The 22,669-nt window shown below is 42.1% G+C and overlaps 1 protein-coding gene across 4 annotated transcripts in view; it reads left to right on the top strand.

The window, feature by feature from the left end:
• The window catches only part of PRR16 (proline rich 16), a 141,765-nt gene that overhangs the window by 80,596 nt on the left and 38,500 nt on the right, over positions 1–22,669 (top strand). For all 4 annotated transcript variants that reach the window (XM_026865881.1, XM_026865884.1, XM_026865883.1 and 1 more), the window contains exon 2: positions 2,896–3,790. In XM_026865881.1, coding sequence (XP_026721682.1) covers positions 2,947–3,654 — 708 coding nt within the window. In that variant the 5' untranslated portion in view covers positions 2,896–2,946 and the 3' untranslated portion in view covers positions 3,655–3,790. The remainder of the gene's footprint in view (positions 1–2,895; positions 3,791–22,669) is intronic.

Raw genomic sequence — 22,669 nt, 5'->3', positions numbered from 1 at the left:
TTACAGTATGAGCAGTGGAAGCTGAAGTACTCTTTCATTCTATGGTGATTTTTCTTTCATTATTTACTGTTTACCACTGGGCACATAAGTGAGTTATTGGTTTGACACCATAAAGAGTTGCTGCCTTCAGTAATGACTTCAAATTTTTTTTCCGTTAACATATGGCTTATACTCCTCAAAAACAGGCTTACTTTAAAATCAGTAGTGTTATGAACAAATTATTGAAAGCAGGAAGTAGGAATGCAAGTCTCAAAGGGTAAGAAGGATTGATGCAGTGGCACAACTGGAGGCGTCTATTTTCATTTCAGATATACTTGGGTGCCCTTCCAGCTCTCCCTCCAGAATATCACAGATCTCCCATAAGGACCTCAAACTTTTTATTCATGCACCACAGCAAGCTAATAACATTTTAGTTAGTGATTACTTCATGTATATCCTGTGAGGATGTAAAGGATAAAGATCAGTTTTTAAATGTGTACTTACTTCCTGTGGTGTGTGTTGTAGTTACCTGTACATTATAACTACAATTGTTCAATTAGGTACTGAGTGAAATGAAGTTTTAAGGGCTTTTAATTGTTGTATGACAAATTTTTGGTGTGTAGTAAAAGCACCATCAGTTGAATGTTTTATAAAAAAATGAGTAGGAAAAGGAGTCTGGAAGACAAGAAGAGATGTAACATTGTAGAACTACAAACAGAAATATGGGAGGTAGAGGAAATCTTGGAATAAAGTGCATGAGTTAATAAATGCTTGTAACTTTGGAAACAAAACTATTTTTCCTCTTTTCTTGCAGCAAATGCTATTTCAGGATTGCTTGATCCCTTCGGGGGATCTCATATCTTAAGGAAAATATTCATAAAAGGAGATAATGCAATCTAATACAAGAGGGCAGTTGCTTCTCTGTACCTTATTTATGTTAAAAGATTGTCAGGAAAACATGTGCAAAACCTATGATTGTAGGTGTATGATATCACCAATGCAGAGATTTATATGTAAACCTGGACTGTGTGGAAGGTCACACCTAAAGGAGACTGCAGAAGAGTTGGATTTGGAAGCTGTCATGTAGAAGATAAATAATTCAGTCTCCTCCCGCACTGGAAGGCAAAGCATAATATCGAAGGATTACAGTTCACTTACAATGATATTGCTAAGTAAACTGTAGGGGGAAGAAAATGGAATTTCATTCCAAAGTGTTTTGAAAAAAAAAGGAATTAACAGTCAGAATCCAATATAACTGTTAAGCAGGTTTTCTTTATTAGCAGCACTGGAATCACCTTGGGGATTCTCCACCCTAAGGGCTCCCCAGAACTAGGAAGGGACAAATCATACATATTCATTAGATTTCCTGGAAAGGCATGTCTTATGATAATGAGTTCCTGGAATTTACATAGTTTGAGCATGTGTAGTACAAATAGAGTGAGGGTCTTCAGTGGTCAAGGGAAGAAGTAAGCGGTCTTCTTCACAGTGTTCACTAGTTGACCTTCTTTGCAGAGCATGTGCTGTGAAGTAAAGTCCAGGTGTCTTCTTCCTAAATTGACAAGATCATCCTCCCTAGATTGTATCTCTGTGACCTTTTGTTCAAGTTCCCCTCATCTTAGTTTGCCAAAGTGCCCACTGAAGGCTTTGATTCTGCTATCAGTGAGTTATACAGGGAGTGTTTTACTTTTGTCTAGACAAAGAGGCCTAGGGAAAACAGTTGAGTAGTCACTAGGAAATAAACACAAGCGAAACTTTCATGTATCACAGTTTAATCTTAATCAGAAATTGACTTGTTTGAGCCCTTTCAGTTTCAAGTTATATTTCTTTTATATGCAGATGAGCTAGTGTCATGACCCGGACTTGGAGCCCAGGAAGTCTAAAGGTTCTCTGATCTTCTCAGGTTAAATTAAGGTGAAACACCACCAAACTACCAGTTAAAATGTTTTACTTGTGGTAGAGAAAACTTAAACTTGGAAAAGGATGATGAGCAATGTGGTATCTTAGAAATCTATAAGAAAAGAAAGGAAAGATAAGAAAAAGAAAGGAGAGAAAGAGTCAAAGAAATCTGGTCACCACCCCTGGATCCAGCGTGGTCTCAGGTCTGGGTGATGGGTACACTCACAGCAAGGTTTTCTGTTTTCTTTTTTAAGTTGCTCTTATCATCTGATCAAAATACTCAACAAAGAGAGGCAGGTATTCCACAAACTCATTTCCATGAGAGACAAGGAAAAAGGGGGAGCGTGGGTTCTGCACATGCATTGAGGGGGAAATGGGGTACACCAGTCCTCTTGCCCAGTTTTGTTGGTGATCATGCTCACCCTGCCCACCTTTAGTTTTTCCTCAGTTCCCACAGATTTTTGCTGACTTCACACTTCTTGAGTAATCATCTGGCTTCTGGGGCAGAAATGGTCACCTCTTAACAGACCTTACCACCTCATCAGGCTGACACAATAGAGCCGCAAAGTATCGGGTTTACAATAGAGCCAGTGATCTCCCCTTTGAGGGTCATCTAAGGAATCTGTCAATACAACCACAAGGGAGTGGGGATGTGCATCTTTCGAAACACTCTGTGCTTCCTTAGGTGACATTCCTTAGAGCAATTACAAAGGCCACAGCTTGACCTTGAGGTTTTCTGGGTCAATGACTGTTTGAGGCATTACTTCCTTCAGTTTATTACGTCTGTCAAGCTAGCCATCCCTATTACTATTTTTATTATTATCATCATCATCATCAACACTACTACTAATACTATTATTACCGCTTTATTACATTGGCAAGAAAAAAAAATAGTAGTAAAAAAAAAATGAATGCTTCAGTTTTCGGAAGGACAAAACTGATAGTGGAGAGTGCTTTTGTTTTTCTGTGCCTTTACTGGACCAAGCTTTTCTCACTGTTTTCACTCTGGCTGTTGTGCAGGTGGTTGACCAGATTGACACACTGACATCCGACCTGCAGCTGGAGGATGAGATGACAGATAGTTCCAAAACAGACACACTCAACAGCAGCTCCAGCAGCACAACAGCTTCCAGTCTGGAGAAAGTCAAGGTGCGGGGCAGTGCACCACTCATCAAGCCACCCGCACACCCCTCTGCTATCCTCACCGTGCTGCGGAAGCCGAATCCGCCCCCACCTCCACCACGACTGACACCTGTCAAGTGCGATGAGCCTCCAAGGCTGACTCCTTCCACCAATCCTGTCAAGACTAATGGTACCCTGCTGCGAAATGGAGGCTTGCCAGTTGGGCCCAACCGCATCCCAAATGGAGATATATGCTGTATACCGAACAGTAATTTGGAGAAAGTTACAATGCAGCCTCTGACGCACAGACCTGAGAAAGAGCGGTGTCCTCAGCCGGGAGCGAGGGAACGGGTACGATTTAGTGAAAAAGTGCAGTACCATGGCTATTGCCCTGACTGTGATGTTCGGTATAACATTAAAAACAGGGAGGTGCACTTGCACAGTGAGCCTGCCCGTGTTGTGGGAAAGTTGCCACACCAGTGCCCTCCTCTCCCACCTCCACCACCTCCACTGCCTCCATTTCCTCTGGAAAATGGAGGGTTGGGGATAAGTCCCAGTAATAGCTTTCCTCCACTGAGACCTGCGACTGTGCCTCCACAAACTGCACCAAAACCCCAGAAGACCATCTTGAGGAAATCAACCACTACAACAGTGTGATGTATGCCACTTGAAACAACTCTTTCTTTTATCTTATATATAAACATAAATAGGTAATGAGCACTTTCTACTTGAGCAATAAAAAGCCCCAATGTATTACTCCCTGTGCCCAGTGAAGTGGCATAAAAATCACGTGGTAAGTACAAAGAAGAATGCTTGTTGATCTTACTTGTACTCACCAAAAAATGTCGTTATGGAAAAGAATGCTGAAAAAATGTTCATGCTTTAGCTCATAAGTTGTAAACATCTATTGCAGTTTCATATCTGTAGTGTAGTTTAAAAGACAGTAAAAAGAAGTTCAGTTTGAATTTACTGAGTGGTGATTCATGATGGATTTCAGTCTATCTGACATAAGGGAATAAACATTGCTCCTGGGTTTGGGGAAACTTCCTGTTTCTAGCAAGTACCTTTTAAAATGTCATTTGATGAAGCAAAGTGGAGTACCAGATAACTGCTTTTGACTGAATTCTAGCAAATTCATTTTTCTCTGCCTGACTGCTTGACTGAAGGCATTGTGTGTGGAGCGGTGCCATAGGAGGTAATCATTGGAATTTCAGGCAGCTTGATCTTTGGTGGAGAAGTAAAAAAGTAATTGAAAAGTATGTTGACATGGCTTTGGAAAATGTATTTCGCATTTTATTTCTCACTTGCTTCATGTGCCACAGCCAAGGTGAAGTACAGAGTTTTCAGATAAGCAAGGGTAGTCCCATTCAGTTCCCCTCTATTTCCACAGCTCCATCTGCAAAATGGTAGGAATATTTTATCTCACGTGGGATGGCAGTAGATTTAAACAACAAAGTGCAGTCCTGTATTTTTCACAAAGCTTTTGTCTGGTGCAAATCTCTTTTTGAAGGAAAAGAAAGTTTTGCCTAAGGCCTTCAGGGATATCCATTCAATTCATGTAAAGAGCTTTAAAGTTGAAAAGGTATTTTCACTGTAAAAAGATATTTTACATGTTACCACATTTTGATGGTGAACTCAATTAATATTCTTACTAGTTGAAAAAAAGTCCTTAGTGTTTTTAACTATTTTATGAAAGAACATTCTTTTATTCTCACCAAGAGAATTGTTGGGACCTAGAGTTAAAAATTCCAATCAGTGAAGAAAATCTGATAATAAATGTTATTTACAAGTTATGCCAAATTAATCTCAAATGGCCCAGCAGCAGATGCTGTATTAAAGCAGTGTTTTTTTTCAACTGAAATGTAAAACATACTCAATGACAAAACAATGAAATTAGACAAAACAGATTTTTAATTTACATTTCTGTTTACATGCAGTAATAGGTATTAAACTGAAAAGCAATATTCAGGCAGTTTCCCTGTATACACATTATAGTACATTTATAGTATTTAAACCAAATAATAATAATGACAAAAATTCTAACAGATAACTATGCTTTGAAAACCTTTGCAGTAAACAAAGATTGTATTTTGTGCAAATGCACTGGGTCTAAAGCTTCATGTGTATTCCTTACATAAAAGTGACAAAGCAAGGAAGTAATCTTAAATGCTTAATCATGCTTTTCCGATATGCTCCCCATGTTCTTTTCATGATGAACTTTACATTTTGTATTGTTTGGTTATACTTAATCTCATGAGAGCTGTAGCCAAGTCCTAGTGCTTGCAGCAGGAGGCAGTAACTCATTCTGCATGTGTGCAAGATCTTTGCTAGAAATTATCTTTCTGTCAGATGAATTCTGCTCATGCCCTGGGACTCCACAGCATCTCACTTGCTCACACATTGAAAATTACATTTAAAATCACTGCAACAATGTGTTGACATGTCCATATTGCATATCTACAGGTTTTTCTTTTAAAAAGAAAACTTCTGCTGTCTTTTTCACTACTGTGGAGATCATAGTTTAATTTTTTTTCCATCTTAAAAGAGCTACTGTGTACAAGAAATTACAGGGTAATGTAAATCAAACATTGCATAGTTTATATAAAATGCTTCATCTTAAATTAGAGAAAATAACACTGAATAATTTTAGGGGGGAGGTCTGCTGCACGTCTTACCTCACTTGCCTCAATTACTCCACTATAGTCTCCTCTCTGATAGCAGAGCACAGTATTTCTCCTCTGGATTCTGCCCCTGGGCTTGTCAGAGTCTCATGAACATTTTAGTACCTCCAAATTAGACGCTGTACTCTATGGATGTGCATTGATGTACATGTAAATTTCAGTTTTGTTGTAGTGCTAAATTTACAGTTCTCAGCTCTGGAAAGTTTAAGTGACATCTGACTTTCAGCATATCATGTCCAGTTTTGGTATCCAGTATCTCTTTCAGTTTCTCCTCTCTTTCAGAGGAGCTTCCTTGTCTCTTTCCTCATGCCTCCTGAGTACCCTTTGACAAACTACTGCCCTTCTTTGTGCATTTTCATGGGGGCAAAGCGTGCTGACTCTTGTGGTTTAACGTCAGCCAGCAGCCAAGCACTGGGCAGCCACTCCCCCACTCCTCCCCCATCCCCGGGGGATGGGGAGAAAATAGGACAAAATAAAATAAAACTCATGGGTAGAGGTAAGAACAGTTTAAAAAATAAAATAGTATAAAATAAAATAGTATAAAATAAAATAAAATAAAATAAAATAAAATAAAATAAAATAAAATAAAATAAAATAAAATAACCTATTCACAATGAAAAGGAATATAACAGAAAAAAGCGGGAAATAAAACCCAGGAAAAGGCAAGTGATGCACAGTGCAGTTGCTCACCATCCACTGACTGATGCCTGAACAGTGATCTGCACGCCCTGGCCAACTCCGCCCAGTTTATATCCTGGACATGACGTTCTATGATATGGAATATCCCTTGGAGTAGTTCAGGTCAGCTGTTCTGGCCATACTTCCTCCCAGCTTCTTGTGCACCAGCTCACTGGCAGAGCATGGGAAACTGAAAAATCCTTGATTCAGAAGTGCTGCTTAACAAGGACTAAAACATCGGTGTATCAACATTACTCTCACACTAAGTCCAAAACATAGCACTGTACCAGCTACTAGGAAGAAAATTAATTCTGTCCCAGACAAAACCAGAACACTAACTCAAGCTCTCTTTAAGGTACCAAAGTGTTCCAAGGTCTTTGTTAAATTGTGTTATGAATGTTGAATCAGTTCTATTTTAATTAGAATGTATCTTGTCAGTGTCCTATTGTAAGGACAGTATTTGTCAGTATAGCAATTTCACATTATTAACATGATAGAGTAAAATTCAGGTTAAAACAGGTAAACTTGCAAAGCATGGGAAATAATTAACTTCAAGCTTTGCAGCACTGTCTGGAAACTTCTAATAAAAATGATGTAAGAAAGAATGCAATACTATTTTCAGTGAGCAGTGTTTTTTAAATTTATATTAGGAATATAATCTCTGTGAAGCATTTTTAAATACCTGTAACACAGCATATTTCACACCTTATGAGGAAAATGCAATAAACTAGACAGGAATTATTTACCTTTGGAACATAAATGTAATAACTTTGAGGTTGTATTTAGTCTTTTGCAAAGATGTTAATACCTGAAAAACTGAAAGGCAAATAACAGTACTCAGAGTTTTAATTCAACATTTGCCATCACTTTAGACTTCTGCTCAGTTTGATTCCCCAAAGGTGTTTTAAAATCTGAATTGTCCAGAGCTAGATTTCTCAAATGCAAATAGAAGAACGTAGTTTCTATCAATTAATTTAATTAAGGAGATAAGCTTAGGAAAATGGAAATAAGCAATGAAAGTTGCTTAATTTATAATACTGGCATTGATTAATAAAACCTATCCTATGGATGCTCTGTAAGAATGGAACACTATGAGAGCAAAATCCTGTCTAAGCACACGAGGTAAGAATCTTCAAAAACGTCGTGGTTGTTTTTATCACCTAGTAAAAGTCACTTTTCTTCCTTCTCTCGTCTTCTGGAGTTGTTACACCTTTCATCACATTGTCCATTGTTCATAGAAACAAGAAAAGATTCCAAATCTTCATAATCCTTTTTTATTATTAAATCAGTATTTTATTTAAAATGTTATGTGAAATGAGTGGACTGCAGCTTTTGTTGACTTCCTTCAGATAACTTGAAGCAAACAAGAGTGCAGCATGAATTCTTTAATTACCAGAGGGAGTTATGTGTGCTCTGGACCTCCTCAGATCTCTTTGTTTCCATGTTCTAATTATGCCTTTCCTTTTAGTGATACCATGAACAGTAATTTTACTTATGGAGCTATAATCATGCTATGATTGCTACATTACTTCTCTGATTTACTCTTGAAGTAGGCATGGATATAGGGCACATATTTTTACATAGGCAGCATTTGTCATTCCCAGTTTGTATGTATGCTGTGATCTATGCTTTTTCAGAGAGGCTGATGTGTATGTAGAAGAAAAATACCTATCCGCTGTTCAAACGTCATAATAATGAAAGCATCAGGCTTAGAGCTGCAGTAAGCTCTTGTATGTGCAAAGGCATGTGACAGGAGAAATGTCTGTGGTAAACCATGGTATGTTTAGAAAACTTAATCTGAAAAATACTTGGCACCTATTGAATTTTATAGGGCAATATGTGTTATATAGCATGCAATAGTTACATGCTGCAGCCTAGCATTTCCGAACCTATTACCACAGACTGTGTGGATCATAACTGAAGCAGCAGCAGCAGCACTGGTGTTAATAGCTCAGCACACTGCAGGGCAGTGTGTACAAACTGCAGATCAGCCTCATCTTTGGTAGCAGTTACATGGTGATGGTTTTTAAATGGCAAAAACTAGTGGAGGTTTCATCTCACTGTCCATTTCGGTGGTGGAGAGCCCAGAGGAGCAAGTTTCTCCCTCAGTCATGATTTTGACAAGGTGTCTGTAATAGTTCACCTTCAGATAGCTCTGGGGAGCTTTAATTCTTTAATTCCTGATCTTAAATGTTTTGATGTATGACTACCTCATGTTGGTCAGGGAGCTCTCTTATTAGCTTAGACTGGAGCTGCTAGAATAAAGGGACTTGACTTGGTATCCTGCCACAGGAGAGTGGCCTATGCTCTTGTCAACCTGTGCAAGCTTGCTACTGATCACTGTTTTTTTCACATTTGTTCATGCATGGCAAAGTCCCCATGTTACTTATGTGTTTGGAAGTTTTTGTTAAGAAGTTGCACCATGCGCTGTATCCATCATGTGGGTCACATTATTTCAGTAGTATAAGGAGGTAGGACCATGACTGCATTTAGGTTGACCAGTCTTTTGTGATGCTGAATATTTAGAAATTTTGAGACAGAGTTTTCTTATTGTTGAGATTGTCAGTCTTCTGTCATATAATAAAAATAAGGGGAGAATCTTTCATGCAGTTATGACCAAGAACTAGAACCCTTCATATTTTGCAGGACTGTTTTTGTTATTGCAGGATTATATATCATTTTGTGGTGTAAAATGTTTTTTATAGATAGATGAGAAAAAAAGCCAAATCTCATCCAGAAGTAGGACATAAATTGTACCTGATAGCCAGTCAACAGCAGTGCTTTGACCAGTAAGTAAGACCAGAACCATTCTGTTGCTTTGCTTGGGGAATATAAAGAGCAGAGCTCAGAAATTGCTGTATCTTCTCAAGAGAAGAGTATTTTTCTTTCATCTTGAAATATTTGATGTATATACTAGGATTCTTTTAAGGAACTGAGCACAGTCGGTCTCACTGTTGGTTATAAGTGATGTTCATAATAAGAAATTACTTTTTTATGAAAAAGTTTTCTGATCTCAGATCTGTCCCTTTATGTTGTTTGCTTGATCTTTTCACTGACTCCTTTTGCAATCTTGCAAGCAATAATGAGAAAAAATTTACGTAAGAAGGGAAAAGTAACAGGTAAGTTATGGAAAAAAAGAACTTTGAACAAGTATTTTGAAGTATATTCGTAAGCAGGGCTTGCATGATGATGACTACATCAGTCTCAGAGTTTGTTTTTCTTTAAGTAGGGTTATTGTAATTACTTTAAACTTAATCTTGAATGACTTTAAGCATGGAAGAGCAAGAAAAAAATGAGTCAGTGACCGAATTTTTCATAGAAGTGTTTATTTTCTTTCCAGTTCAATGCTGGCTTTGCTAAGTAAGAGTTATTAATGCATGCCAGTCTCCTTCCTGGACAAATCAACATGTGAAAAACAGAACGTGATGATAATATATTTTTGTATAAATCTCTAATGCCTACAAAATATTTGTTTTCCATTTTTTTGCAAATACAATGATGATTGTGTATTGGTGCTACAAATTATATTATCTTCTGTCACCAAGGAGTAACTAACGTACTGTAATTCTAATGGATAACTTTTTTCTTTCAGTTTCACAATTTCTACGTGGTTACATGGTTCAGCTTTATAATGTTATTTTTGGGCTTCAGACCATGTAAGATAAAACACTGTGTTTAGCAGTCATTAAGTTGAACTACAGCCAACACGAGTGGAATATGACTTTTGAAACAAAGCCAGTGTACTTTCCTCACACCCACTGCAAAAGGATTGGTTGAAGAATCATTCTGGTACTACATAAAAAGCTGTTTGTACGTCTGTATGTTCCAGTTTCTTCCTTGTTTATAAAAAAGATTGCACAGTGACATCTACTTTGATAAATGTTAGATTTTCAAATAGTACATATTAGGAAATACTGATTCATTGAAGATAATAAAAAGCAAAAGAAAAACCTCATTGATTCTCACAATATCATGTACTTTTATGAGAAAACTATATAGCAGTTATTTCTCAATAGTGTGTACATATGAGTGTATAACAATAGTGAATGAGGAAAGACACTACTATGTAGTAATTGTTACAGATGAAAATGCAATTATTTTGCATTGGACAGCAATACCTCTTTCTGTACTAATGAAATGTATGAAGGAAATGGACTGGGGACAACTTCCAAGTTTATCCGTATCTGTGTGGACTAGCTTCCTCATACTGTGTTGTTGAACCAGACCAGTTGAATCAGTAGCAAAAAATGGACAGATGATAAAGTGATTTTTGTTTTGCTTGCTTTCCTTCTTTTGATTTGGGTTATAAGACAGCACTGGCCTTTCTGTATCTGTAAGAAAGAGAGGCTTTATTTTTTATTTATTTGAAGCATGGGACACACATATGCTTGTGAAATTAGTCTAGCACAGTGGGTGTAGCACAGGCAAAATCAGAAATAATAGAGCCAGGCCATTCTGTCCATGCTGGAAACAGCAAAATTCATCTGTATTTGAATGCTGCCTCCATTTACTCCAGCAGTTTTAAAGTACAGAGATTTTGAAGAATCCAGCAGTTTTAAAGTACAGAGATTTTTGAAGTTCATAAATGAATCTGCTGACAGTTTAACTTGTACTATATTACCTAGACAGAAATGTATTTGAAATTGTGCTGAGGAGAGGGCTCTGAGGAGGAGGACAGCGGCAGGGGACCCTCCTGAAAGCACCAAAAACTCGCGGAAAACCACAAGACGGGAAGACAGACGCCCAGGGAAGAGGGAGAGCCTCAAGTTGCCCCGCCCCGATCAGGAAGGCGGAGCTGCCGCGAACGAGGGCAGCGGGGACCCAGAGTGCGCGGAGGCCGGAGTGACGATGTCGCGCGCCCCCACATACAAGAGCAGCCCCCAGGGAGCGTGAGCGGCCCGGGGCGCGGCGTGTCACAAGTGTGAGGCGCGGCAGTTTGCGCAGGCAGGGCAAGCAGACAGAGCGCAGACGCTCTCCGGGTTCCTGAACTTATCCAAGCGAGCCCCTTTACGGTCCTCCACAAGTAGACTGAACCACGGTCTCCACTCACAGCAAAACCACCGCCAGAAAGAACGTGGCGACCCAGACGGAGCTGCCACGCAAATACAGAGGTTCAGGTCCCGGGTGCAGGGAGTGCCTGGGCCTGTCGGTCCTGCTGGAGGGCAGCAGGGACAGCACCCGCGTGTGCTGTGATCAGCTGGGTGACCTGCTCACACGGTGGAGGGACTCAAAGGAGAGGTCACAAGATTAAGAAGTGTTAGTGAATGTGAACAGGAATTGACTGGTGGAGTAACACCCTAGCAGCCCTGAAGCAACAGGAGCTAATGGAAGCTCCAAACGAGGCAGGTAATCCCTCACCCTCTTGCTACCAGGCAGAAGGAGGGGCCCTAAGTGACGAGGGAGCCTGGAAACATGTCCCTGCTCAGGGAGGCAGGAAAATCCTCTCCCCATCTCCCTCACCCTCCATGGTGCCCCTTCACAATAGATTCAGGGCCCTGAAACTTTTGAACAAAGAAGAGAAGGAGGAAGAAAATGAGACCAATGAAGAAGACCAAGGTCCACCAAGGCCAGGTCACTTCAGACCAGGTATTAAAACCAGCTCTGAAAAGAACCCCAGAAGAGTCATTGTGGTGGGTGACTCCACTCTAAGGGGTGTCGAAGGCCTCAAATGCAGACCAGATCCGCTTCATAAGGAAGTCTGCTGCCTCCCTGGGGCCCACGTCAAGGACCTTACAGCAACACTCCCTACCTAGTGAGACCGAAGGATTACTATACTCTCCTGTTTTTTCAGGTAGGTAGTGATGATATCACCAGGTGAAGGCCTAAAGCAATGAAGAGAGACTTCTGGTCCTTGGGAAAACAGCTTAAGGGGTCGGGGCACAAATTGTGTTCTCCTCCATCCCTCTGGTTGGGGGGATGGATGAGGAAGATTACAGAAGAATTCAGCAGATGAATGGGTGGCTCCAAGACTGGTGTTACCATCAGGGCTTCGGATTCTTCAGTCATTCGTTGGTATACAGGGCACCTGATCATTTGACATTAGACGGGATGCACCTGTCCTGGAGAGGGAAGGGGATTTTGGGGCAGGAGTTAGCTGGGCTCATTGACAGAGCTTTAAACTCGATTTGAAGGGGGAAAGGGGCAAAACATCGGCCCATCAGAAGTGCATGTATACCAATGCACACAGCATGGGTAACAAAAATGAGGAGCTTGAAACCATGATGCAACAGGAAAATTATTATGTTGTTGCTATTACAGAAACATGGTGGGATGTCTCCCATGAGTGGAGTGCGCCACTTGGTGGCTACAAGCTCTTTAAAAGGGACAGATAAGGAAGGAGAGGTGGTGGGGTGGCTCTGTATGTTAAGGACTGTTATGATTGCTTCGAGCACAGGTGTAGTGAAGAAAGAGTTGAGTATCTTTGCATTAGAATCTAAGGGAAGGCCAACAGGGCAGATGTTGTAGTAGGAGTCTACTATAGGCCACCCAACCAGGACAGAGAGAGACGAGATATTTTATAGGCACTTAGATGAAACCTCACGATTGCTTGCCCTTGTTCTTGGGGGTGACTTTAACTTCCCAGACATCTGCTGGAAATACAACATGGCAGAACAAGACCAGTCCCAGAGATTCCTGGAATGGGTGGGAGAAAACTTCCTGACGGAGCTGGTGAGTAAACTGACCAGAGAAGGTGCCCTGCTGGAACTCCTCTTTGTGAACAGAGAAGAGCTGATGGATGACGTGGAGCTTGGAGGCCGACTAGGGCACAGCGATCATGAAATAATAGAGTTCTTTATACTTAGAGTGGTCAGGAGAGAGCTAAGCAGGACTGACATCCTGGACTTCAGAAGGGCTGACATTGTGTTGTTTAGGCACCTGCTTGAAAGGATCCCCTGGGAGACTCTCCTGAAGGGTACAGGGGCCCAGGGAGGCTGGGCGCTCTTTAAGAAGGAAGTGTTAATGGCTCAGGAGCAGGCAGTCCCCAGGTGCTCTGAGAGAAGCTGGCAACAGAGAAGACCACCCTGGGTGAACAGGGAGCTTTGGCTGCAACTCAGGGAGAAAAGGAGAGTTTACAGCCTTTGGGAGAAGGGGCTATCCACACACAGTGATTACAGAGAGGCTGTGAAGCTATGCAGGGTGGAAGTCAGAAGGGGTAAAGCTCAACTGGAAATTAATTTGACCTCTGCAATCAAGGATAACAAGAAAAGTTTCTATAAGTATGTCAGTAGCAAAAGAAAGTCCAGGGAGAGTCTCCATCCCCTGCTAGATACAGGAGGAAATTTGGTAACAAGTGATGAGGAGAGAAGGCGGCTGAGGTGCTTAATGCCTTCTTTGCCTCAGTCTTTAATAGCAAGGTTAGTTGTATTGATGAAATCCAGCCTCCTCACACAGAATACAGAGACTGGGAGAATGACACCACCCGACCCCACCCCGCCACAATCCAGGAGGAGACAGTCAGTGACCTGCTGCATCACACAGACACACACAAGTCTATGGGACCAGAGGCGATACACCTGAGGGTGCTGAAGGAGCTGTCTGGGGTGCTTGCCAGGCTACTTTCCATCATTTACCAGCAGTCCTGGCTGACCGGGGAGGTCCCGACTGATTAGAAATTGGCCAATTTGATGCCCATTTATAAGAAGGTTTGGAAGGATGATCCGGGAAATTACAGGCCTGTCAGCTTGACTTTGGTGCCCAGGAAGCTGATGGAGCAGCTCATCCTAAACACCATCATGCAACACATGAGGGACAACCAGATGCTCAGGCCCAGTCAGCATGGGTTTATGAAAGGCAGGTCCTGCCTGACAAACCTGATCTCCTTCTATGACAGGGTGACCTGCATATTGGATGAGGGAAAGGCTGCGGATGATGTCTATCTTGACATTTGCAAGGCTTTTGACACTGTTTCCCACAGCATTGTCCTGGCAAAAATGACTGCTTGAGGTTTGGTCAATCGCACACTTCACTGGGTAAAAAACTGTCTGGATGGCCGGGCCCAGAGAGTTGTGGTGAACAAGAGTTAAATCCAATTGGTGGCCGGTCACGAGTGGTGTCCCCCAGGGCTCGGTGTTGGGGCCACTCCTGTTTAACATCTTTACTGATGATCTAGACGAGGGGATCGAGTGCACCCTCAGTCAGTTTGCAGATGACCCCAAGTTGGGTGGGAGTGTTGATCTGCTCGAGGGTGGGGAGGCTCTGCAGAGAGACCTGGACAGGATGGAGCCATGGGCTGAGGAAGGCCAAATGCCAGGGGCTGCCCTTGGGCCACAACAACCCCCAGCAGCGCTACAGGCTTGGGGAGGAGTGGCTGGAGAGCTGCCAGTCAGAGATGGACCTGGGGGGGTTGATTGACAGCTGGCGGAACAGGAGCCAGCAGTGTGCCCAGGTGGCCAAGAAGGCCAATGGCATCCTGGCTTGTGTCAGCAATAGCGTAGCCAGCAGGGACAGGGAAGGGATCTGACCCCTGTACTCAGCACTGCTGAGGCCGCACCTCGATTCCTATGTTCAGTTTTGGGCCCCTCACTACAAAAAGGACATTGAATGACTCGAGAGTGTCCAAAGAAGGGCTACAAATCTGGTCAGGTGTCTGGAACACAAGTCTTATGAGGAGCGGCTGAGGGAACTGGGATTGTTTAGCCTGGAGAAGAGGAGGCTGAGGGAAGATGTCATCGCCCTCTACAACTACCTGAAAGGAGGGTGCAGAGAGCTGGGTTTGAGCCTCTCTAGCCTAGTAGAAAGAGACAAGACAAGAAGAAATGGCCTCAAGTTGTGCAAGGGAAAGTTCAGACTGGATATTCGGAAGTATTTATTTCCAGAAGGGGTTGTTAGGAGTTGGAACGGGCTGCCCAGGGATGTGGTGGAGTCCACATCCCTGGAGGTGTTCAAGAATAGGGTCGATTTGGAGCTTAAGGATCTGCTGTAGGTGGGAACTGTGCTAGGCAAATGGTTGGACTAGATGATCTCCAACCGGACTAGATGGTCCTTTCCAACCTAGATGATTCTGTGAAATGCTTGTCTCTTTTTAGTTCACTGGCTAAATAAAGAAATAAAAGTAACTGTTGCTGTTGAGGTTGTAACTGCTGGTAAATTTAGAATAAGATTCTAATGAATTAGTAAGACTTTAATACTTCTGGGACTTGTCCATTGCATACAACATGGAAGAAGGTATGATGCATAGCCACACTGCCCAGGAGGAGCACTGGGAGGCAATGGCAAACTACTTCTTGGAGGGACTGTGTTCCTAGCACTGCAGCATTTGTAGACCTGATACTAAATCAGATAAAAGGGACATATCTCAGTAGCCCTTGCATAGCCAGAGAGGTGTGCAGGTCAGCGTAGTAAGAAGGCAGTGCCTCAGTGCACTACAGGAACCACAAAACACACAATTTACTCATCCCAGGGTTTAATTCTACCAGAATTATATAGTATTTGGCTAGCTGGATGGTTTGGCTTTTTGTACCCTTCATTATCTTCTTCTTCCCCACTCCTCTCTTTCTCTAGAAATGCACAGTAGCGTAAGAATGTGATAAAGTTTACCTCTAAGTAAACTAAGTACCTCTTAGCTTTATTTAATGTGGATCAGTATTACTAAAAATTATTGGATGTGACAATAAAAATGTTTGTAATGGATATTCAGATACTGTCAGTTCACTTTTAACTGGAAACGTGCCAGTCATCAACAAGAGAAAAAAACTATTTTACCTTCCTTGCCTTAGCATGCATTGGCTGATGCTGGACAGCCAACTTGATTCCCCATACTATCACTGAGTTTACTTTTAAACAGATGATTGAAACTAAGGTCTCTGTGGTTGTCACAAACCTAAAGGTGTTGTATTTCACAGATTGAGATCTGTCTGTCACTTATGAATATATTTGCAGAATTATGGTCTGTGCTTTTCATCAATATTCAGAATAAAGATTCTGACACTGTCCTTCATGCTTGAATATTGAAGGAGAGAAGAGAGTGGGCATTTTTTGGTCATCTCTTTGAGCAACATCAAAAGCTTTCAATCAGAAACCTATGTAGTTTCTTTTCAGAACTGGTGTGGCTGCCTAGACTGAAGACTAAAAGGCTGAGGTTCCCTGGGGCTCTCAACTTCCCACCAAATTATAGGTAGCTCAAGAGGACTGTTTGTGTAGATCATAGTAGTAAATCTATCAGAAGACATAAATAAAACACTTCTTTCCTGAAACAATTTTAATGGTATATTTGTTTCCATGAATTTTTTAATAACTCTTTGTTGTTCTGAAAGTGAAATAAAACTTCTATCAAAATGCTGTTATTCCCTACCAATAAAAGTACTCCTAGCTTTTGCCCAGTCAAGTCTTTCAGTCAGCATATGTCATGGACAAGAAAATCTTACAGAATGACTGCTGCAAATGTAACAACTGTCTTGTGTGTATATGTTTAGTGGAGCATAGGATTGCTTGCTGCTCCCAAATAAGCCCTTATTTTCCCAAAGGATGTTAACAGGACATTGTGTACAAATTTAGAATAGCAATTTTCTTTTTGCAATGGAAATTGAACCGTTATGTTTTTTTTCATTTGTTTCCAAAGAGCTGTAATATTCAAAATGGCTTGTGCCAAACAGTAAAATGTAGGAAAGCAAGCTTTGCATACTCCAAATGTCTAAATATATGATCAACAAATATCTCAAAAAATATGTTCACTATTAGGGCTTAAACATGCTTGGATCTTCCCTTGAATGGAAACCAGGAATCAAGTATTCGAAATATCCTAACTCTGCTATTCTAAAATGCAAGGAAAATAATACTGATTTTTTTTTTCATTCACCAAGGTTTCTACTTGTCCAAGTTTTAACCTCCACGTGTGTAATACTCCTGATGACAGAAATGGGTAATGACAGTCTCTGCCTCTAGAGAATTTACCAGTCTAGATTCAGGAAATATCTGATGCCATCAAGCTAATTTTATGCTAGCTGACTTTGGAACAAGAAAGTATTAAAACTGGACAGACTGTATAGTGTGTAGTCCTCCAGTAAAATATATTTTTAGTTTAGAGGGACCTAAAAGAATAAAAGGATACCAAAGGGATAAATTACAGACTTCTCACATTTAGCTATGTATACAGTGATTTTAAAGTTTAGATTTCATTCATACTGATGGAAAATCAAGTGGTTTGGAGGACAAACAGATTGATGAATGCTGCTGAATAAGCGTCAGAAGTGAGAAGAAGAAGTAAAAGCAGCTTAACATTTTACCAACAGGCCAAAATAAAGCTTTTATTTTGGCTTCACAACAGTAATGTGTTGAAAATATGTTTTACTGCAAGATAGATGATAGGGGTAGACATACACACTGGGCTCAACCCCATTCAGCAGAACTAGACAGAGAAGCTGAAAGTGGATGGTACATCTTGACTTCCCTGGGATTTTCCACTTGGAGAGGTGTTGCTTGTTTGGTTGTTCCATAATCATTTATACTTGATGTTCATCTACAAAGCAGCTTTGCAGCTGTACAGCCTTGGTCTGGTGTCATCCAGTTGAATTACACTGTGTTTCTGGGTATCTGTGTCAGGTTGCCATTGCCAGGTGCACCAGGTGCTACCCCCTGCCCACTCATCCCCATCTGAAGTGGCAGGTCTTAGAAGAGCATCCCAGGCAGTGCTGTTTTCATGTCTCAATTTGGACACAACCAACCTTCTCATAGAAGGAACAAGGCTTCTTAGGAGTCCATTATTAACTCTGGTCTTGTTGTAGCCTTACTTCAGAGATTTTCCTCTTTACTTCCAGTTGTGAGCAGTGATATTGGAAGAAACAGATGGACCCATAGAACATGGCTCTGTAGCTAATGTCACTACTGTAATTTTGGGTTTTTTGATAATGGGATGGTCTACACAACACTAGGCCTGCTGGCATCAGATGGAATTCATCTTTCTCAGATGGGGAAGAGGGTTTTTGTTCATGAGCTAGCAGGGCTGATTGACAAAGCTTTAAACTGGACTTGAAGGGGGAAGGAGGTAGTATGAGTCTCGCCCATGGCAAGCCATGGGATGCCAAGCCAAGATTAGAGGGATGAGGTGCTAGCAAGGGCCCTCAGGCTGTTGCTCTGAGACTTTCTGGGTATACTGGATCACACTTGAAGTCTTACGGAGATGAGCAAGGGCTTCCTGAAGGAATAGGTGCCAAGGAACACTGGTGAAACACCTCAAAGGAATTAAGGTGTTCCTCTAAAAAAGTGACAACAGCCAACAGCTCAACTGAAGTGCTTGGTGGGACAAATCCCATGACTGGAGTGCGGCTATCAATAGCTACAAGCTGTTCAGAAGGGACAGGCAAGGAAGAAGGGATGGAGGGGTTGACCTCTATGTCAAGAATTGGATAGATTGTGAAGAGCTGTCTGAAGAATAGCAATGAACGGGTTGAAAGAATTGGAGACTGAGGCAACAGAATGAGTGGTTGGTGTTTGCTACAGGCTGCCCAATCAGTAGGAGCCTATTGACAAAGCCTTCTTCATCCAGCTACAGAAGGCATCATGCTGATAGACTCTTATCCTGCTGGGGAACTTCAACCAACCCAACATCTACAGGAAAGGTAGCACAGTGAGCTATAGGCAATCCAGGAGACTCCTGGAGTGCATCAAGGATAAGTTCTTAAACCAGGTAATACAGGCAGCCCTACCTGAGGGGGGTGTGTAACGGAACCTATTGGTCACCAATGAAAGTTAGCTAATCAGTGACATCAAGACTGGAGGCAGCCTGGGCTGTAGTGATCACGCACTGGTGGAGTTCAGTCCTGAGGGTTATGGGCCAGGAGAGGAGTAAAGTCAGGAGCCTGATGTTTAGGAGAGCAAGCTTCCGGCTCTTCAAGGCATTAGTCAATGGGAACCCCTGGGAAATTCCCCTCATGGACAAGGGAGCAGAACAGCATTGGCAGATCTTTAAAAGTGCTTCCCATAGAGCACAAGAGCTCTCGATCCTCAGGTGTAAGAAATCAGGAAAGTGTCAGAAAGGAAGGTGAGAGACCAGCATGGATAAATCAAGACCTGCTGGTCAAACTAAAGGGCAAGCAGAAAATGCACAGGCTGTGGAAGTAGGGACAGTTATCCTGGGAAGACTATCCAGTTGTGTAGGTATGGTGTCAGGAAGGCCAAGATGCAGCTGAAGCTGAACTTGGCAAGGGTTGCAAAGAATAATAAGGGCTTCTATGGATATGTGAGCCAGAAAATGGAAGTCAGAGAAGGTATACTACCCTGATGGACAAGATTGGCAAAGTGGTAGTAATAGATAAGGAGACGGCTGAGGTACTTAGCAGATTTTTGCCTCAGTCTTCACTGTCAGTGTCTCTTCCCACACCCTTTGATTGGGAGGACCTCAGGGCAGCAACTGGGGGAGCAAAGTCCCTCCCACCAAAAGAGAAGATCGGGTTTGAGACCACCTGAGGGACTTAACATACATAAACCTTTGGGACCCAAGAAGATGCATGCCATAATCCTGAGGGAATTGGCTGATGTAGTTGCTAAGAAACTCTCCATGATATTTGAAAAGTTGTGGAAGTCAAGTGAAGTCCCCAGTTACTGGAGAAAGGGAAATATTGTACTCATTTTTAAAGAGTGGAAGGGAGAACCCTGGGGACTCCTGTCAGCCTTGCTTCTGTGCCTTGGAAAACTGGGGAACAGATTCTTCTAGAAGCTGCACATGCAGGACAAGGACATGATTTGAGACAGCCAGCATGGCTCCACCAAGGATAAGTCTTGCCTGACCAACCTAGTGGTCTTCTGTGATGGAGTGACTGCATCAGTGGACAAGGGAAGAGCCACAGATGTCATCTATCTGGACTTCTGTAAGGCCTTTGAAATGATCTCTGACGGCATTCTTCTCTCTAAATTGGAGAGAGATGGATTTGATGGATGGACTGTTCAGTGGATCAGGAATTGGTTGGATAATTGCATCCAGAGAGTAGTAGTCAATGGCTCAATGTCTGGATGGAGATCAGTGACAAGGGGTGTCCTTCAGGGGTCCATACTGTGACCAGTACTGTTTTATACCTTCATCAGTGACATAGACAGTGGAATCGAGTACACCTTCAGCAAGTTTGCAGGCATCACCAAGCTGAGTGGTGCAGTTGACATACCCTGAGGGACAGAATGCAAAACAGAAGGATGTGAACAATCTTGAGAAATGGGCCCATTTGAACTTCACGAGGTTCAACAAGGCCAAGTGCAAGGTCCTGCATGTGGCTCGGGGCAACCCCTGGTATGCATTGAGAACAGCCTTGCGGAGAAGAACTTGGGGATACTGGTGGATGAAAACCTGGACGTCAGCCAGCAATATGCCCCTGCAGACAGAAAGCCAACTGTATCCAACTGTAGCCAACTGGTCTATGTCAAGAGCAGTGTGGCCAGCAGGTGGAGGGAGCTGATTCTCCACATCTACTCCACTCTGGTGAGACCCCACCCAGAGTACTGTGTCCAGATCTGGTGTCCTCAGTACAGGAAAGACACAGACATGTTGGAGCAGGTCCAGAGGATGGCCACAAAGATGATCAAAGGGATGGAAAACCCCTCCTGTGAGGAAAGCTTGAGAGAGCTGGGATTGTTCAGCCCGGGGAAGATTCACTGTGGCCTATCAATACTTAAAGGGGGCTTATAAGAAAGATGGGGACACAGTTTTAGTAGGGCCTGTTGCAATGAGACAATAGGTGGTGGTTTTAAACTAAAAGAGGATAGATTCAGGCTAGATATTAGGAAGATATGTTTTACAATGAGCGTGGTGAAATGCTGAAACACATTCCCCAGGGAGGCTGTAAATACCCCATCCCTGAAAACATTCAAGTTCAGGTTGGACTGGGCTCTGAGCAATGTGATCTAGTTGAAGGTGTCCCTGCTCATTGCAAGGGGAGTTGGGGGACCTTTAAAGGTCCCTTCCAACCACGCCATTCTACGATTCTATGATTCTGTCCCCTTGACCTATGCGTTTCCTTCAGGATGGACCATGTAATTCTCACGCTTCAGCAAACAGGGACATGATTAAATGCTGCTAAAAGTATTTAGTCACATCAGCACTTTTACTTGATATGTGATTACAGGAGAGGCAGTTAAACTGTGATTAAGAACTTTTTAAGACATGATAGTGTGCAGAGAGTGTCAATTTATTGCAGAAGCTTGAAGAAATGAGCTTCTCTGGGTGTAGTGTATTTCCCTGGCTTATGTAGCTAATCAGGTGTGAATGGTTGCTCTTCAGGATCTTTTAGATGATCACCTGAAGGTATGCTGATGCCATCTTACATGAGTCATGGTATAACCACAGTGATATCTTTGTATAATGGTAATATGGTAGCTGGTAGTGTAACTCTTTGATTAGATCAGCAAATACTTCTTCCAGTGTGTGAACATCTCCAATCTTTTACCATCTTTATTGGTTCAGAGCACATCTTTTTAGGGGAAAGTTATTAATAAATTACAGCCATCACAATACCAAAGTTATTAGGTTAAAATAAGGACAGGAATGTATTAGCTATCAAGCAAAAAAGTAGATAGGCTTTGAAGCAAAGCTGTGTAGTACTAGGAAAATTAGCAAAAGGTTTTTCATTGAGAGGCTGGTCAGTCACTGAAACAGGCTCCCCAGAGAAGTGGTCACAGCCCCAAGGCTGTCAGAGTTCATGGAGTGTTTGGATGATGCTCTTAGTCCTATGATTTAGTTTTAGGTAGTCCTATGAGGACCAGGGAGTTGGCCTCCATGATCTTTATGGGTCCCTTCCAACTTGAGATATTCTATGATTTTCTGAAAAATGTATTATGAGTGCTACTGCAGCAGGCAATTATTAAACATTTGGTAACCATGCATATAACTGTTGTTCAGAGAAAGTATTTAGCACAGAGCTTTTCTGTTTGAGTATGAAAGAGGATTCATTCTATAGAGAATTAGAATCTAGCATGGTAAAGTACAGGCCAGGCCATGTACCTGGCCACCTAAGATAGACTTGCTTGGTTTAGTAGCTATATGTTGAACCAGTGATTCCTAGAGACTTACTAGTCCTGATGAGCAAGTTGAACAGCAAAAGCAGTGTATTGGGTTTGCATACCAAGGTTTTGGTAGTTAGGGGGTGCAGGAATGGCTTCTGTGAGAAACTGCTAGAAGCTTCCCCTGTGTTCAATAGAACCAATGGCAGCCAACTCCAAAGATGGACCCACCACTGGCCAAGGCTAAGACCATCAGTGACTGTGGTAGCACCTCTGTGATAACATATTTAAGAAAGGGGAAAAAAAACCCCAAAACTGCACAGTTGCAGGCAGGGCGAGGAGTGAGAATATGTGAGAAACAACTATGCAGACACCAGGGTCACTAAAGAGAG

Source organism: Athene cunicularia (assembly GCF_003259725.1).
Source record: "Athene cunicularia isolate RWA chromosome Z unlocalized genomic scaffold, athCun1 chrZ_part1, whole genome shotgun sequence".
Taxonomy (NCBI): domain Eukaryota; kingdom Metazoa; phylum Chordata; class Aves; order Strigiformes; family Strigidae; genus Athene; species Athene cunicularia.
This window is presented reverse-complemented; position numbering and strand designations above follow the sequence as displayed.